Source organism: Dendroctonus ponderosae, unplaced genomic scaffold (genome assembly GCF_020466585.1).
Source record: "Dendroctonus ponderosae isolate FM_Combo_2020 unplaced genomic scaffold, Dpon_F_20191213v2 Dpon_F_20191213_8, whole genome shotgun sequence".
NCBI classification, from domain to species: Eukaryota; Metazoa; Arthropoda; class Insecta; order Coleoptera; family Curculionidae; genus Dendroctonus; species Dendroctonus ponderosae.
In genome coordinates this window covers 7495338-7513684 of record NW_026019016.1, presented here as the reverse complement: position 1 = coordinate 7513684, position 18347 = coordinate 7495338, and the positions used below count along the sequence as shown (strand labels likewise).

The following is an 18347-nucleotide window of genomic DNA, read 5'->3' as shown; positions in this document are numbered from 1 at the left end:
TTTAGTTTATAAGTACCACTTGCAATCTTAGCATAAGTTCAGTTATAAGTTATCAGTTGTCACAAGTACACTATTGCTGTAACTCGTCGTTCTGAAAATAAATCTTTTTTTAAAAGGCTTTCCCTTTATTGAAGAATTTAACTCGCTCGAATGGCTCCAGATAAAGAAACTATTAAAAAAGATCCGATACTTTTTTCTCTCTGGGCTACTCTGTATTGCTAGCAGAAAGATGCAAATATTGACCAAGAAAACATGACAGTTTTTGAACACTGTTCAATATGTTTATTTAATTTTGGCCTCTCCTAAAATTATATTTGTCTCCAAAAATAGAGCAATAATTTGATTTAAACAAAATGTTCAAATCGGATCACCGACGTAGAAAATATTCACAGTCAAAAATTAGGGAATATTTAAGCTATAAGTTTGCGGCGCAGTTTAGTGTATCCTCGCAGTAGTAACTAACTCAATTAGAGAATACAAATAAATCAATAAAGAACAATTAACAACTGTACAGAAAGTAATTTACTGGTAACCTCCTGAAATTATCGTTCCAATGGATCCAACTAAAAATAGTAGAAGTACTAGTCAAGAATGGCCCAAGAAACTTATAAACTAAGAGCACTAGAGTTGATTACATTTTGAGACCGAAAATTCGAAAAAAACAATATTTAGTTCAAACTTTGGTAGTGTAAAAGGTATTAAAATTCACGGAAATAGTGACGTGGAATACGCAAAAAATGCATCTTTGAGGTGAATGAGAAAAATCTGCGATCTGATGCCACAGTTTCATGTTGAAGCAAATGTTTTGGGGAAAATGTGCAGAGTTAATAGATTCGTAGAAATTACTTCTATTGTTCTTTTAATTATTAAATAATGGAGAATCCAATTCGGCTCTCAGTAATTGACCTGTGACATAAAGTATACAAATTTCATTTTTATCCTGCTTATTAGAATGAACAGACTGGTTCGGACCTTTACACTTTCAAGAAAGACCACAAATATAAGCTCGACCCGCATTGTGAGTAATGTGTAGCATACACAAAAAACCAAATATGTTATATTGCTTTATTCAGTCACAAAATTTCAAAATTCAGATGCAACTATATTTTATAGCATCTCCAGCGACTCAACATTAAGGTCAATGTTACCATAAACAGCTGCAAAAAGTAAGAATAATGTTATATATTGCTGTTCCAATGCCGCCACCATCCTAATTTTAGATCGAATCTACACGGCCACAACGTAGGCTTCTAACCACGAACAACCACTCGTGGCTGTAGGAAACATCAAAGTAATTATTTAACCAATTTATACCAACATTACTTTTTGAAACTGCGGTGAATTTCCATTTCTAGATGGATTCGATCCGCTGGGTTTCAATCACCAAACTTGTATAGGCGAATCTATATTTTCAGGCACATCAATTTAGAAGCGCTAATGTACGTAAATCATGCAATTTTTGTTAAGTGAATTGGTTGCAAAATATTTTATGAACCATTAATTATTTAATAAAACGACTCAAAAATGTCTTTGCGTAATTATTTTTGAATTGACGCTAATCCAGAGTTTTTTATCGAGTATCGAGGCAGATTTGTGGTTTTATTCTGAGGTCATGCAGGAAGAACTGAAAATCACAGAATTTTTACTGCAATTTTCGATAAAGAACTGTGCAACGCGAATTTATATGTTCAAACCTTCACAATTGGTGTTGGGCCTTACCCATATACTTTAATGTTCGAATGAACCGAAATAATCAGCAAACTCATTTGAACGTTTTCCAATAATCCGTTGTGGAGTCCACGAAACAAATCAAATGAAACGTATATTATTCATTGCAACGATCAATTATGAATGATTGAATGTTCACTGTTTGGAATTGTACCAATGTTACTGTGATTTATGTAATTTTTAATCTGAATAGGATTATAATACTAATCTACAGGGTGTCCGGTATGTACAGGATTTAAAGGGTACTGGATCAAAGAATGTACATTCTTTGGCTGAAGAGAAGACGATCTGCTCTAACTCTTATTAAGACCAATCTCAGACTCCTCTGCTGTTGGTCGTCAACGCAGTTTAACAAAATAATGTTTGTTGAAATATCAGGAGAATGATACGAAGGAATTTATTGAAAATTGAAACTCGTTGAAAATTCATTCTTATATCAGATTCATACTTTGATGATGGAACCAAGTTCATCCGCTTTGAGCAAGTTGTGATTTATTGAGTATCTTGATACAAAAGCATCAGAACTTCTTATTTCGTGGCTGGATTCAACTGATTTGTTTAGGTTGATGCACTAGTGCTTTTTGGACATTTTTTTGCTCTTTGTAAAATATTGTTACACTCATAGTTATTGCGAAAAAAAAAGTTTTCGCCTACCAATTAAGCGCAATTCAGACAAAAACGCTTCCAATGGACGACCGGCTTAAAACTAACACTCTGATCGTATCGGTCAGTTAATAATTATAAAACGTCTCACAGTTAATTTGTTATAAAAAAAACATTATGGCTTACTACGACATTTGTAGTTAGTGTCTGAAACTCTTAAGAGCAAGAGAGCAAGCAAGAAAACAGCAATAATTTTTTGGCGCAAAAAGTATCAAAACCACAAAATTTTACAGAGCATCAAAATGTAAAAATAGTTAGCTAAGATTCCAGCGACCAAATGAAAAGTTCTGGAAAATAGTTTTTGTATCAAGAAACTGAATAATTGCTGTTACTGAAGTGTGTCAGATAGATTTCTTTTGAGCCAGTTCTTGTACCACACATCCTGTATAGAGCACCCTTTCTATAAAAATTAAATGAGTCAGTTCCTCTTCATCTTTAGATTAAACATGTGCTTTTTCTTCGTCTACGTATTCTCTAGTTTTCGTTCAGGTTATCCCGGCGTGGTATTCTATTTAGTCTTCTAGCGTTCATTTTGCGTATTTGAGCGTTGTATTTTTTCCTCCTCAACACACGTTCGTTAATATTTCCTGTTTGGTATATTGTTCTTATATTTGAACCCCTTTTTCGGTACAAAAGTGCTTTCCACCAATCTTTATAAGAGCTCTTTTCTGTTATCTCCAGCAACTCTTTAGTGGGTTTATTATTTTGTACAGTATTTAGCATGCGAGCCTTCTTTCATAAATTCTGGCTGCAGTTTCTGGTTTTTATAAAATTTATAGTCTATGTTCTGTAACGTATTTACTGTTGGGTCTAAAACAAAATGGGCAGTAGCTACTGCATATGCAGCAGGGCCATTAACTTGGGCGTCCTTTTAAGTCCATTTATACTGGTGCTTGTTAAATTTATATCAGTTGAAAACTTTAAGTGAAATTTTAATAATTTGCAGGCCACATTCTATTTCAAGCCTCCAATTGTTGTTGCTCTTCAAACTGATATCAATCAAATTACGGTTTATTGTTTCGATTGCAATTTGGGCATTTATTTTAGATCAAAATGATTCCATCAGGACAATATATTATATAGGACACACTGACACACTTAGTCCAGTTTAGTTCCTCAGTCCAGAATGGCAAATACTGCTCACTTTGTCCGGCGGCAAAGCTCTCGGGATCTGCACAGCCAGAGATCCATAGATCGGTTGGAATTGAAAGAAATGAAAGGACGATTAGTGCCTATTGAAAATGGAAGCTCCAGTGCATATGGTGCGACGAATATTGCCTTCGAAGACACTAGCCCGGGCACTAAAATTAAGTCGACGTGTAGCAGCAAAAGAGGGTCGCAGGTAAGCACGAACTGGAAATTAGCAGCTCATTTTCGGGCCACAGTAAAGGATTTTAATACGACGGCTGCTGTTTCCTCACCTGAGCTTGCAATATGTGTTAGGTCTCATTTCTCATGCAGATATACACGTTTATTTGTATTGCGTGCGTTTCATAACGTTGCTTGCAACAAGCCTTTATTAAAGTGTTCTTAGTATTCCTCTTTTCTAAAGTTTCATCTACAAAGAACTTCTTCACATAACTGTTATATTAAAATCACTTAAGCAAAATGTAATTCTCCAGGATGGTAAAGGTATTTTTAAGCCTGATTGTGAAGAGGAAGACAGAGAATCTTGGGACAGCAAGCTAACATTTCTTCTGGCAACCGTGGGATATGCGGTAGGTTTGGGAAACGTATGGAGATTTCCATATCTAGCGCAAAAAAATGGAGGTGGCGCATTCCTGATTCCCTACTTTGTGATGTTGGCAATTGAAGGTATACCCATCTTTTACTTAGAACTAGCTATCGGGCAAAGGCTACGAAAAGGTGCTATCGGCGTTTGGAATCAAGTATCTCCGTTTTTAGCAGGTAATTTTAATCAGTTGTGTCTAGAGTCTTGGTAAAGAAAATATTGCTCATTTGAAGGAATTGGTATCAGCAGTGCTGTGGTATCCTTCAATGTTGCTCTGTATTATAACACGATCATAGCCTGGTGCCTGTTCTACTTTTTACAAAGTTTCCAATCTCAATTGCCTTGGGCAGAATGCCCCAACGTGTATTTTCCGAATGGTTCATATACGCAAGAAACGGAATGCGTGGTAAGTAAAATGTAGAATAATGATTTTTGCACAAAATCGCATTAAAATTTAATTAAGTCGATTAAAATTTTGCTCAATTTGTCTTCCAAAAGGTACATGCACACTCAATTTTTAGAGCAACGAGTAAATAGATATAAAACATCTTGATATATTCAGTTACTTTTTCAATGTTTCATAAATGTACCATGTAAATGTAATGTAACTATCATTTGTTATTCAATACAAATCTTCATTAAATTTGCGACAGTATTTCGCAGGCAAAGCCAGCGCGTATACGAAGTCTAAATAATGATCGGTTCGGATTTTACATGACCCACAAATTAAAAATTCATTAGGAAAAGCTGATCACACCGTTCTTAAACATTCTGCTAAATAAATATTGGCGAAAAGCCAAAGATTTTACTTTCAAAGAAAGTCGAAACATTTAGGGACGTAAAATGAAAATGCTTTAAAATCAGGCGATCCTAAACATGGAAGTTTGCTTAAGTAAACTTCGGACGGTTTATTACTGTTTAAAATACGAAGCTGAACTGAACGAAACTCTCACCCTCCTAATTGATCAGAATATTTGAGCTGTAAGTTTGTTAACAGATGCCTTGATTAAAATGCAATTTTGCCGGTGTAGGCCGAAGCAATCCAACCTGGAATGCAAGGTTTTGTTTTCATATTTTCAGTACCTTAACGTAGTGCTGATTAATTGATTTATTTTGCAATTATATTTTGGACTTCACAAGAAACTTTTAAGGAAATACTTTGAACTTGCAGTATTTTTCCACTACCAAGTCTGCAAGTAAAATTCGGTTTAAATTGTACATATTTTTTAAGAAAATAACAAGGCGTTTAATATTCGGGTTGTAAATTATGAAACTTTTTAATTTGCAAACTTAACTGTTCTCATGCTGATACGAGCGCTGTTAACATTTCGACAAATGCAAGCAAAGTTTCCGAAATTTTACAAACTAGTGGTGAAAACACTTGTTACGATCCATTCTATATTGAATAGATGATTGTCTAGTTATTTAAGTTTCTTAATTATTCAGGTAATGATTTGCACGTCACTAATGTGGATGTAGAGCAATTTTGTTGAAAATTTCAGTGATTGGAAAAAATGATTTCGGAGGCATTTTACATGTAAATTTATTCTGTAACTTGAAGCTTCTTTATAAGCAGCTGGTCAATGAATTTATGTAACGAGTAGCCTTACATTCAACAAAATTTCGATAGTATATATAAAAACCCACCATAAAACATTTCTAATATGTCGAAAACTTGCTTTTGTCGCTTTGAACAGTTTAAGTCAAAATTTAATTTATTAGCTAGAGCAAGTCATATTCAATCATCATTATAATCAACAAAGGAATAGGACACGGAAACAAAATGAAAAACTATCATATTGTGGATGATTTAATAATTTTCGATTAATATTTACCATACCATTATCCAAAAAAAATTGCCACACGCTTTTGGTTGGACAGAAAACTTTTCTTTCTTCTGGTTGGTTTTGGGCAAACATTTTTATTTATTTATGATGATTTTTCCGTAAGATTTCATTTCGTTTAATTTTTATGTTGGTCGTTTTCCAAATCATATTTTGTTGCTGCTTTATGCAAAAATGTGTAACAAAGTGATGTTTACACAATTACATAACAGTACCATCTAAAGTTTCGATTGAGCTGTTGATGCCTTGGATAAATCTGAGTCCACATCAAATAGTTTCCATAGAGGAAGACATTGATCAGTCATATACTCAACCATACCGAACTTTCATCCTCTTAATTGATTAGAATGTTTTAACCGAAAGTTAGTTAATAGATGCCAAGTTTATGCTGTAATTTAAACTTCTTGCTATAGTTCGAGGAGTTGGAAGCACGAGCTCAATATTTCGGGTATTTGATTCCAATACATTTAGCGTACAAATTGATAGGCAAGCAATTGATATTTTAGCAGCGAATGAGTAACAAATTTTGCAAATTCACTATGTATATCGAGAGTAGTTTATTAATTATTGCAAGCAGTACCTGAAATTCCCAAAACTACCAACTCCAACTAGTGAGTTTCTAATGATGCTGATATGCATAAAACAGTAGTTTAAGTATTTTTTTTTATCTATTCGACAACTTATAACTAGCAATTGCAAAAAGAATATACTTACGTGAGCACGCAACTTTGTGTCTTAGGAATAATCTAAGTCTTTGTCCCATTAGGAATAATCAAAATTTTAAGTTTTCATGAAACAGAATTACAATTTTTTCAAAAGTTGGGAGAAGAATGTGCATAAAATGGTCAATAAAAATTTTCAGATAAGCCCTAAATACTTGAGGCGAGTACATACTGACTGAGCTTTCCTACTCAACTTTAGTCGAATTTCTTTTATGAACACAATTCACGTCTTTTTTGGCGAGTGCTTTAATAAGATAACTAACGAATTAATGAGTATCTACTATATATATAAATAACGAATCCTTTCATAAAAAGTAACAGAAACGTCTAGGTAGTGAGAATCTTACGACAAACTTAGACTAGCTGTTAATATAATTTACAAATTTTATCTTGCCGTTTTGTTAATTATTTTGCTTATCTTATTCAAAAGGTGTGAAAAATGAAAGAAACAAGTTCATTAATAAATTATGAAACATTAGCTTTATATATACTTTGTCGAATTCAAATATGCAAAACATTTGCTCCGAATTCAATAGATTCAATATTCCGCTTCTACAATTTTAAAAGATACACTTTACGTATGGGTACTTTTACCTTAGCATTCAGGGTTTTATTGATACAGTATTTGCGGTTTGCAGGATAGTAATTTTTTAATATTAATCGCGATCATTCAGGACCAGTAGAATAATCTGCATATTAGAAAGTTTGAGTTTTGCAGGCCAGCAGTCCTACTCAATTCTTCTGGTACAGAACAACTTTAATGATATCGGAAGACGTAAATACACCAGAGGCCTTCAACTGGAAAATTGCCCTCGCCCTAGTCGTAGCTTGGATACTTGTCTACTTGTGCATGATAAAGGGGATCGCATCATCGGGAAAAGTGGTTTACGTTACGGCCACTTTCCCTTATATAGTTCTTATTATTTTCTTTTTCCGGGGTATTACGTTAAAGGGCGCTTCGGATGGACTGCGACATTTATTCACGCCATCCTGGCACATTATCTTGGATCCCGTAGTCTGGCTGGAGGCCGGAACTCAGATTTTCTTTTCGCTTGGACTGGCTTTTGGCGGATTAATTGCATTTTCGTCCTATAATCCAGTAAGTTTTCACGCATTAATCAAACGGATTCAAAAGTTTGATAACGTAAAACATTTTTTCCAGGTAAACAACAACTGCTATCGAGATGCAATAATGGTGTCTATGACCAACTGCTTTACGTCCATGTTTGCGGGTATCGTAGTTTTTTCCATCATCGGCTTCAAGGCCACTATGACCTACGAAAAGTGCTTGGATGATAAGAACAAGACCCTTAGCAGTCTACTCGGAGAAAATTACGACCCTCAACTCATTCTGCCTGAAGCTGGATCGATATTCAATTTTTCGGATGAAAATGGAGCCCTAAAAAGCATTATCGTGCCCGTTCTACAGGTGTGCGATTTGCAAAAGGAACTCGATAACGTGAGTCGATTTGAATAACATTATTCAGAAGCTTGACGTTTAAAGGTACCTCAAAGCCTTATTTTTGCCTTTGCTATTCATTGTTATGCGTTTGAGCATTTAGCAGCAGTTGTATTTTTACTTGCTGAATTTCATTGGCTGGATGAAGAAATATTTTGCTGCATCCTGTCAGTTCTTAAGCCTGCACAGAATACAGGCATTCAATAAACCTTCCAATACAACTACGACAACCGTATGAATAGAAATGCACATCGCATTCATACACGGGAAATAAAATCCGCACATATTACGTATTTTTTGTTTGCATTATACGTAATTACATATAAGCCTTATAGTGTGTATGAAAGCTTAATATGTTGAAAGATTGATCGAGATATTTACTCGAAAGATTCAAACTGTGTTCAGATCGTCAAATCTGTATAAAATAATCAACCGTTTGTAGGATGCGAACTACTTTGGCTGAAAATAAAGTACAGGGTGCTTCAAATTCGTGGGATTATCGCTTCGTTGTAGTCGGCAGAGTGCATTCAAAAAACGACACAGATTATGTATAAACCTATTCTCATCTGAAATTAAACCGATTTACATACTTTTAGCTGCCGCAAATATTATTCAATGATGTTTAGAACAGTTAGGGACTAATCTGCACTTAAGGCCCGATTGTCTACACTGCAATTATTTCCCTTAATTGCAACGGATAAAATGTGCATTAACTTTCACTAAAGTGATAACAGAAGTTGATAATGACTCAGCGAATTCCTAAAAAATAAAATTTATCGGACAATGGCAGCCATTCAATAGCTTTTTGCATAAATCAGTTTAATTATAGTTAAATTTATCTCCCGATACTCTGAAGGCCCTGTTAAGAACCATGCGAGCTATTTTTCCAAAGATATAAAACTTTTAGCTTTTCCGCCATTAATCATTTTATACTAAAACCAATTTGATCTTTTCAGTCCGCCTCGGGTACCGGCCTGGCATTCATAATATTCACCGAAGCAATAAATCAATTTCCAGGAGCACAATTCTGGTCCATCCTATTCTTTCTCATGCTGTTCACTTTGGGTATCGATTCACAATTCGGCACATTGGAAGGAGTCGTAACATCGATAGTCGATATGAAATTGTTCCCGAACTTACCCAAAGAAATTCTTACTGGAGTTCTGTGCCTGATATGTTGTATCATATCGATGAGCTTCGCACATGGAGCCGGAAGTTATGTCTTTGTATTGTTTGATAACTTCAGTGGAAATTTCCCGTTACTGATTATCGCTTTCTTTGAATGTATCGGCGTTTCGTATGTATATGGCTTGAAAAGGTAAGTAGCAATATAAACAGGTGTAAATTCCAATGGAAGCTTCACAAGAGGATCATTTGAGCTAAGGTCTTAACTAGTAGAAGCATTTGCAAGAAGTTGATTGCGTTTTCCGTTAAATTTAATGCAAAATTTACATTTATCAGAAGTAATCAAATAAGTATTTAGTAGTTATACCAAAAAAGAGAAGGTTGAAATAAATTTCGCATATTTGGAAAATAATGATGGTGTACGGATCACAGCAATAAATTTTACTCAAAGCACCTTCCATTGGATAAACACATCTTCCATATTTAGGTGGACCGTCTGGTTTTTTATTTTTGCAATATTTTGAGAGATGCTCAGTGAAGCAAAAGGGGCCCCATACTACCGCCTAAGTTGTGAATGTATTTGAGCATCCTACAATTCTCATTCTGACAAAATTGAAATGAAAAGATTCCCATAAATTTAAAGAATTCGTTTAGATTTAACGTTTTAAGTGGATAATCTTTAACCATTTCGCAATTTTTGCAAAACACATTTTAAATATTTGGCAATTTACTATAACTTTTGTTTTTGGGATACGAACATTTCCAGATTTGCAGACGATATCGAAATGATGACTGGATCGAGACCAGGCCTATATTGGTTGATATGCTGGAAGTACCTGTCTCCATTGGCTATGATATCAATTTTAGCGGCCAGTTTTATTGAAATTGCCGTTGAAGGGTCGGGTTATGATGCTTGGGTGTCCGAAAAGGGCATTACAGAAAAACACCCTTGGCCAATGTGGGCCATTTTTCTCATATGCAGTTTGATACTGGTGTCAATTTTGTGGATTCCTGGAGTAGCAATTGCCAGGTAATTATTACTGTAAATACAGCTCGATTAATGGTAAATATTATTTTTATTAAAATATAATGTTATTAGAAAGGAAGGCGATAAAGACCTAATAAATAAATGCAATCAAGAAAAAGAAAAGTGGTAGAAATCTTTTAATATTAAAAATGTGCTTGCAAAAATCTGCACTTCTGTTGGATGCAATAATAATGCGAAATTTTCAATAAGTTTTCCTAACGAAAATTACTCAGACTTTAGTTGGCTTATAGTATTAAGATTATTTTTGATGGCATCTTATTAATACTGACCATGTTTATAGCCAATACTTCTGCCATTCTTACAAATATATGTTGTCTTAGATGTTTCGGTTACGTTTTGATCGACGACAACGAGAAAGCTTGGTTTCCGGCAAGCGACTTGAAAGACTTTCATGGCATAATGCCTCATGAAATTACTACGGCAGAAACTTTGCTCTTCTGTATCCGAGCAGATGGCTCTGAAGGACTCTGTTGCCCTACATATCATTCTTATGATGACGTTATAGATGACGATTAAAAATGTGATGATGTAACAGTTGTGGTATACGCACAAATGTGCTTTGTACTTTTTTTCGCTATGGTTTTCCATCAATTCATTTGTTTCCATTCAAGAAAAAAAAAACGTGTCAATATAGGCCGAGAATTTAACTGTATAGATATAATGTACAGAACGAATTCGATTGATTTTATGTAACATATCGGCCTGGTTCGTAGAGTAACATTTTCCTATGCATTTGGAACTTATTACTTTTCGGATACTTTGAAATGTAGATTTTAGTTCGAATTGGGTGTATCGAAAATATTTTATTCTATCTAAAAAAACACTTACGGAAACACAAGTTAGACTGCACAAACTTTCAAACAAGTGGCGGGTAAAATTTGTGAAACTATTTGTCAAACTAACATTATTTTTCCGACGGTATTTTAAAATAAAATAAAAAAAAAACGTTGCAAATAAATAAAACTATACGTCCTGTAGTCCTTGCAAAATTGCAAAATGGTAAGATTAAAGGCATAAGTTGTCTAAAAAATTAAGGAAAATAAATTGATGTAACCGGTTAAAGAATAAGGGTTTATTTGAAGAACTTCATATCTATTGACACATAAAATGCTGAAGGATAAAACTAGTTTGCAACCGACATCAAGTAGTTTTCAAGGATTGAATCTGATCAGTTGCTTTGCCCTATTTACTAGAACTATTATTATATTTTCTCTAGGCATCCTCCTTTTATTACTAAATATGTGAAAAAATCAAATATTATGCCAGCATAGAAAATATGTGTAAATATAGATTAATTTTTCAAGTACAGGCTGTTGAATCAACCAAGAATAACGCCGCACTGATGTCTGTTAAGATCCAAAAAATCACATTTACGCATGTAAAAAGAATATTTCTCGATATGCAGCTGGCGTCTCTGTCCTAGCTAGGGTACCTCAGGCACATGCTGTAAAATCAAAAAATATAAACTTTTGTTTTCGTCTTGAAGGTGTAAGTTTAGGAGGTGGAAAAGTTTAAAGTAAGCTCAATTTCTCACCAGATAAAAATAAAATAAATATTGTAAGTCCTATTGCGAAGAGCAGAAGGAATTAGTAATGTTAAATGAATGAAAAAAATATCAAATTTTTCTACTAAGAGATAACATTATTTTAATATATTGAAACTAATATTTGAATAAATGGTTACCTATATCTCAGCGCAGTAAAGTCGATTCAATTTTTTCTCCATTTATTATTAGATTTGTTCAAAGAAATACATCTGACTTATGAATATTTTTTTCACATGTTTTCGTGAAATTTTGACTAAAATCTACATTACAAGCGCTGTTCCAAACCGAAAAAAAAACAATGATTTTGTATAGGCAACGTTAGCTTTCCTTAAGAGGACAGGGCAAGTGAAAATATCAATCCGTAATACGTTACATATCTTTCAAAATTGAATTCCAAGCCGCCCTAAGAATCTTAATGTTTCCGTCTGGTTTATAACGTTATTTACAAGCTTGAATATTCGTAATAATTATATTAAGATAGATAAGAACAATGAAAGCTTTTCCGTTTGGTTGTTTCAGTCGTCTCGTTTACTTTATATTTGATAGGCATGCGAAATATTTTTAAACCAATATAGTATTCATTTACTAGCTTTCAGCAATGATTTATTCATAATAATTGTTAGTGTCGTAAAGTAGTAGTTACTGCCTTAGAACAGCAGACGTAACTTTAGAGGCATTATGTTCTAGAAAAACTGCCTGGAAAGTATCTAGTCTCAGTTCTTGCAATGTAGTTCATAAGAAACATTCCCAATATCTGCAAGGAAGTACGTTTGTGGTCTTCTTATTCGGGTTTGTAAAACCTTTTTTCAGTATAATAATTTCCAGAACATGTTTAAAATACTTGCAAATAACTTGATAATCAGTTGACTGCAGCAAAAGTTAAAACTGATTCGAGTAGTTTATTTAAGAGCGATTAAAAGGACCGCAATTGTACTTCTATCCTCCGTGTTTATGGACTGAATGAATACAAGATAATAAACAAGACAATAATAAGTTAAGAGAAATTGATGTAATTCAGTTTATACAACAATTATTTGTATACACATTACTTATTAACTGCCACATGAACTTTCGTTTATTAGCGATTTTAATCTCGGGCCTAAAAATCGTGGTTAGCAGAAATCAATCTCAAAAATGATGTACAAACGAATCCATCTATCCGTACCTATAAAATCCCAGAATATGCAAAGAGGCTCAATGAAACTCTATAAACCCCCGAAATTAAATCTGGAAACCACCACCACAGGTGAACAGATGAAAAAAATACAATATAAATTACTTTTCCATCTTTTTTGAGAATGTTTACAAGTACGAAAATCATAAAGTTGAAGTATCAATCGAGCACGGTTTTAGAAACACAAGAAAAAATCACTAATTGGGGTTTAAAAATATGAAATAAATATTGTTATTAGGTAACGAGTGGTAAAAATTATTGGTAGATCCTTGTCAAAACCTCAATTACTCGACTATAAAGTAAAAAATGTACATATGTAGTTGTTGTTTAAAAAATGTATTTTGTCTCTATCAAACTATAATATCAATAATAACTAAACAATAAATTTTACAATTTTGGTTAAAGCTCTGAATGTTTATTAGCCATTAAAAATGGTCTATAATAATACATAACTTTTATTTGATTAAATTGCATATGTTTAATTATATTATTTTACAAGCATTATAATTAGCTTCATATTTTCAAATTAACAGCCTTTATAGTTTGAAGTCTCTTTTATTTCGCTATGACTTTCTAAAATTGACAAATTTGTTAGTCACAAATGTTATTAACTTAAATAAGCGGCAATACCTTTTGGAAAATTTTTAGTCAATTTCACTATTTCAGTCTCGTTTTCTTCGAAAAGAACCGACGAAAATCTTTTAATGTTCGCCAGAATTTATAAGCTAGATTTTCATCGCACATTGGGGAAACTTTTTGATAACGAAAACTATTGTCTTCGTTAAATAAAGTAATTGTTTCGTGTATTAGAAAATCTTTAATGCGTTCAACGATTCTTCGGCTAATGAACTTTTATTTATTTTCTCAATAACATCTTTTTCCAGAATTATTTAAATATGGTCTAATAATAATTCTATTAATGACATTTTTTCGATAAAAAATCTACGTAGACTTAAATAATATTGGGGACAATAATTTATAGGGAGGTAAGAAATGTCCTGAAAATCTTATAGAGCATAAAGTATGTGATACATATAGATGCACAAATATTAAATAATATGTTATAAAATAGGCACTAACTGACCTTATGTATTAAATGTAATTAATTGAAAAGTAATGTTCCCATTCCAATGTAATCTCATTAGTCCTTGTAGAATTTATGTGGGCTAAATTTAGGAAGAAATAGATTATAAGCCGAATAAAAAATCAATGCAGATTCTGTAGCACATCTGATATTGAGACTGTTAATAATTAAGCTGTTCCCAAACGAGTAAGTGATAGCATACTTTCTATGTTTTGTTATATTAAAACTGGTCATAATAAATTTAAGAATTACCTACTTATTTCTGGATTCTTTACAAAACACTATGCATATCTAACATATTAATGGGCATTTTAGTATGACAAATATGTATCATTTATTAGGTACTAGCATAGGTCTACATTAAGTTCATTGTTTTATTTCTATTAGAAGATCAGCACAGGTCTTGTAGCAACTTAAGTACCGAGTGATATTGGACAAATAAAGAAATAGTATTTAGTAGTTAAATTCGTACTCAACTATGCTGGTGCAGAGGCATAAAATAATTCCATTGTAGTGAAAAAAAATGTCTTGCTATTTTCTATTACTAAAACAGTAGATAAGAACTTGGTCCTATCAATTACCATATGTGTATATTTACTAGAGTGTTAATGAAAAATTACAAAAAGAAAAACATGACAATAACTTCGGCATTAATGCCAAATATTATTAAATAGTGAAAGTGAACTTGTGATTTGGTTGTTTTGTGAATAAATAACTGTTATCCAATAAAATTAATTAAATGTTAGTGATGTGTTAATTATAATATGTAAATTAATGAACATGGGCAAAACATTATGAATGAAATATCTAACAGTTAATATCTGCGTTATTCATTGAAGAAGTATGAACATCGATACTTTAACTGCTTTTTTATCAATGTTATAGCTTGCTTCCAGTAATGTTATGATCATACGTTATATTTTATCGGTCCAGGTATGGAAGCGATAAGAAAAGTGCATAGGCGGAATGCATTTGATTTTCTCAGTATTTTCTAATTTAGTTTATGTGTCTGATTTTAAAAAAAAAACCTAAATTTTGATGGGATTTTGACTATGAATACTTCAATTTCGAACTATGAAGCAAACAGTAAAGAGTCAATTAGGAGATAGTTTGCTATTCCCTGCATTTAGTTTTTCTAGGTTTAGGTTAAATTTAAATTTGGGAGTTTTAATATTTTTTATTTTAGAAACCGTTTAGTAGGCTTCGATCAGAAAACTTTTGCTTCCACACAATTTGGTTGGAAACTTATGCAATTAACTTTCTTACAAAATTGGAAGCCTGAAGACCAATAAAGTTAAAAACAACATTTTTATGTCCGAGCAAAATGTAGTTAGCAAAAATTACAAATATGAATATTTCTCCGTCACTGACACAATATGATGACGTGCTCAGTTTAATCCTTCCTATCCTGGGAACAGTACCATTATTTCCAATGGTTCGATTGAATAATTTGCGATTTGCATACAGACACTTTTGCAGTGTTATTGGTCAAGTTCGAATCATGGATTCCCAAAGTTTATGGTACTATCGCGATCAACTTCAGAGGATCGTTGAAGAAAGTTTGGAAGTTGCTTTGGTGATTTGTAAGGCAGATTTGTTAGACTTTTCGATTGGAAAGGCAAGTTTGAAATAAGTGATTTTTTGTCGTTTAGATAGTCAATAAGACTATACAAAGTGAACAGTGACCGATAAACTATTTTCGGAAATTTGAAGAAAAATTGTTATAAAAATTCGTAAAAATAAGTAACTGAAACCTGTTCGGTAAGCCCCATCATAGCAAAAAACAAATATTTTCAAAACATTATATATTGGTCACCATTCTGCCATTTGCGGGTCTTATTGGCTCACTCAACTCAATTTGGCTCACTGAAAAGCAGATTTAAGAGAGAATCGAAGTTCTTCATGATCAAAATATTTGTTGCGTATATTCTACGCAAAATAGAAGAGAAACTTTACAAACAACAAAACATTGGTAGGAATATAAATTGATGTCCGGACTAACATTTACCGGTCCTTGTGTTATCGAATATTTATCAACAGGTACGTTCGTGAATAAGACCATGAAAACTTACAAGAAAATGTCTTTAACAATTTCCAGTCTTGTTTTGGAAGAATTCAGAGTTTTAATGAATGTCTGTTACATTTTTACAAGTCATTTAGTGGATTTAAATTTTGTCAACTTTTGCTATTAATCTCGTTTTTAATATTGAAAAAAATATATAAGTTTATCCAAACATCTAAATGCTCACTACTTATGTGACCATTTTGCTTATTTTTTAAAGTAAGCTGTTCTTTTTTAGATGGTTGTGTTCTATTTTTTGGCTTAATTTAATTGTGGATGTATCATAAATTAGCACGCATTTCGGGACGTATTACTTAACGATGAAAATCACTGCAATGGCCCCAGAGCATAAGAGCTCTATTTATCTCAATTTATCAATCGACCTGGGCCCTGAAACTGATCCCAGATTTCCAGTGATATTTCACAGATGGCAGAAAGTAGAAAGAGTGGTAGTTATTAGCGCAAACTGCTGATATTCAGACAAAAACCACTTTTTACAAAATTTCCCAGCTTCTATCTCAGAAAATGTTTGTTTTGCACACCCTTAATTTCTTTAAAATCTATCATGCTTCAATTACTGGCGATATATTGATTTTATTCCATCAGATATTGCCGATACTTTCGCGTAACTTCATCAATAATAAGCAGGTTTGAATATTTTAAACCGAAAATCGGAGTGTTAACTGGGAAGAAACGTTTTTGCGTGTAAATTTGTAGCAGAAAACTCCGTGGTTAGCAGATTTACGCAAGATTACTAAAAATTAATGCAGCAATTCTTTGTTCATGTTCATTCAGGTTCATGGAAGTACTGGGGACCAGCAAAACTTTGAAGTTTTTTTGTATCAGCACAGTAAATTGCATAAGCAGCGAATTTGGAGAATGTGGAAGGCAGTATGAAAAAAAAGTTCAGTTTGATAGAAAATTACACAAAAGACTTAAAACTCTTAATTTATAGTGCAAGCGGAGCTAACAAATATGTGTCAGCTTACTCCTAGGGCGAAATAAATCATCGATCCTTAAGATTATTTCAGAAATCTCAAAAACTTTAACATTGCTAAAATCACACGATATCCCTTGTTAAAGAAGTAGGTTTGATTCATTTTGCACACTGCTGATTCTGTGCTAGGATTTATTTTTTGTGGTAATATCATTCGCTCTCTTATTTATAGCCTTCCGATCCCCAGGGGAGTTCCCTGTTCGTGGAAACATGTCTGAGGATAATTACACACCAAAACGTGACCAGGCAATTAGTTCTGTTCAATTAAGTGGAAAAATATTTTTGGCTTAGGCAATAATCGTTTATGTGTTGGAACACGTCTTTGTGCGATACAAAGGATAATTGCTCTAATGTGGTACCAAGAGGAGCATTTTTTTAAATTTAAGTAATGCATAAGTAATAAGTTCATTGTTTTGTTGCGAATTTTGGAGTCTGGTTTTTGGATTCTTATGTAAAAGGTGTTAAGAGAACGGGAAGAATGATGGGCTTATATGACCAGATTGACGGTAGTAGATCAAGCACTCTTTTCTGGGGACCAACAGTTTGCTAAATTTGATCCATCATGAGGGTTCATCAATTAAGTGTTTTTTTCGAGATGAACTTCTGCCATCAACATAATGTCTAAAGTAGCTGTGACTGTCCGCTCAAAAAATGAACTTTAAATAATTGGCACTTTGCTGAGCAGCACCGTGAGCAATAAGCGATATTACTACTGCCACTTAATTAAGAGTTTACCCATAACTTTTGAAATAGAAAGCAGATATATTTAAATGAAATCTAACAGCTTAAATGTAGGGACCAATTTTATTTTCGAGGGTGTACTTTACAGCATCTAAAAACCCGTATCTAAATGCCCCATTGGGCACTTCCAAATGTGCGTTACTCTCCATATTGGATGCTTTAAGACTATTTTTCCTTTGGGACAGATTGAAAACCTCAGACTGCCGAAGCTTTATGCTTAGGAAACGTTTCTTATCATTTTGAGATTATGCATTTTTTCCTTAAATGGAAAAGTAATTCATAATGTATTTTTTTGAATTATAAATTAGCACAATTGCTGTTAAAAATAAAACACTTTCAATTGAAACCTTCGAAATACAGCATACATTTTAAAATGTTTCAACCCTATTTCAGCTGTTATTTATTGACATTGTTTTAGATTT

The 18347-nt window shown here is 33.1% G+C and overlaps 1 protein-coding gene across 1 annotated transcript; it reads left to right on the top strand.

Moving 5' to 3' along the window:
• Window positions 1–3431: 3431 nt before the first annotated feature.
• LOC125505451 (sodium-dependent neutral amino acid transporter B(0)AT3-like) lies at window positions 3432–14870 on the top strand. The gene is made up of 8 exons (XM_048669242.1): window positions 3432–3733; window positions 4014–4299; window positions 4357–4529; window positions 7408–7788; window positions 7852–8148; window positions 9105–9466; window positions 10040–10303; window positions 10642–14870. The coding sequence occupies exons 1-8, from the start codon at window positions 3518–3520 to the stop codon at window positions 10835–10837; spliced, it is 2175 nt and encodes a 724-aa protein (XP_048525199.1). The 5' UTR covers window positions 3432–3517; the 3' UTR covers window positions 10838–14870.
• Window positions 14871–18347: the final 3477 nt, after the last annotated feature.

Coding starts and splice junctions, on each gene's coding strand:
- LOC125505451 (XM_048669242.1), top strand. CDS start 3,518: ATGGCAAATACTGCTCACTTTGTCCGGCGGCAAAGCTCTCGGGATCTG. Junction 3,734..4,013: donor GCAGCAAAAGAGGGTCGCAG/GTAAGCACGAAC, acceptor GTAATTCTCCAG/GATGGTAAAGGTATTTTTAA. Junction 7,789..7,851: donor CATTTTCGTCCTATAATCCA/GTAAGTTTTCAC, acceptor CATTTTTTCCAG/GTAAACAACAACTGCTATCG.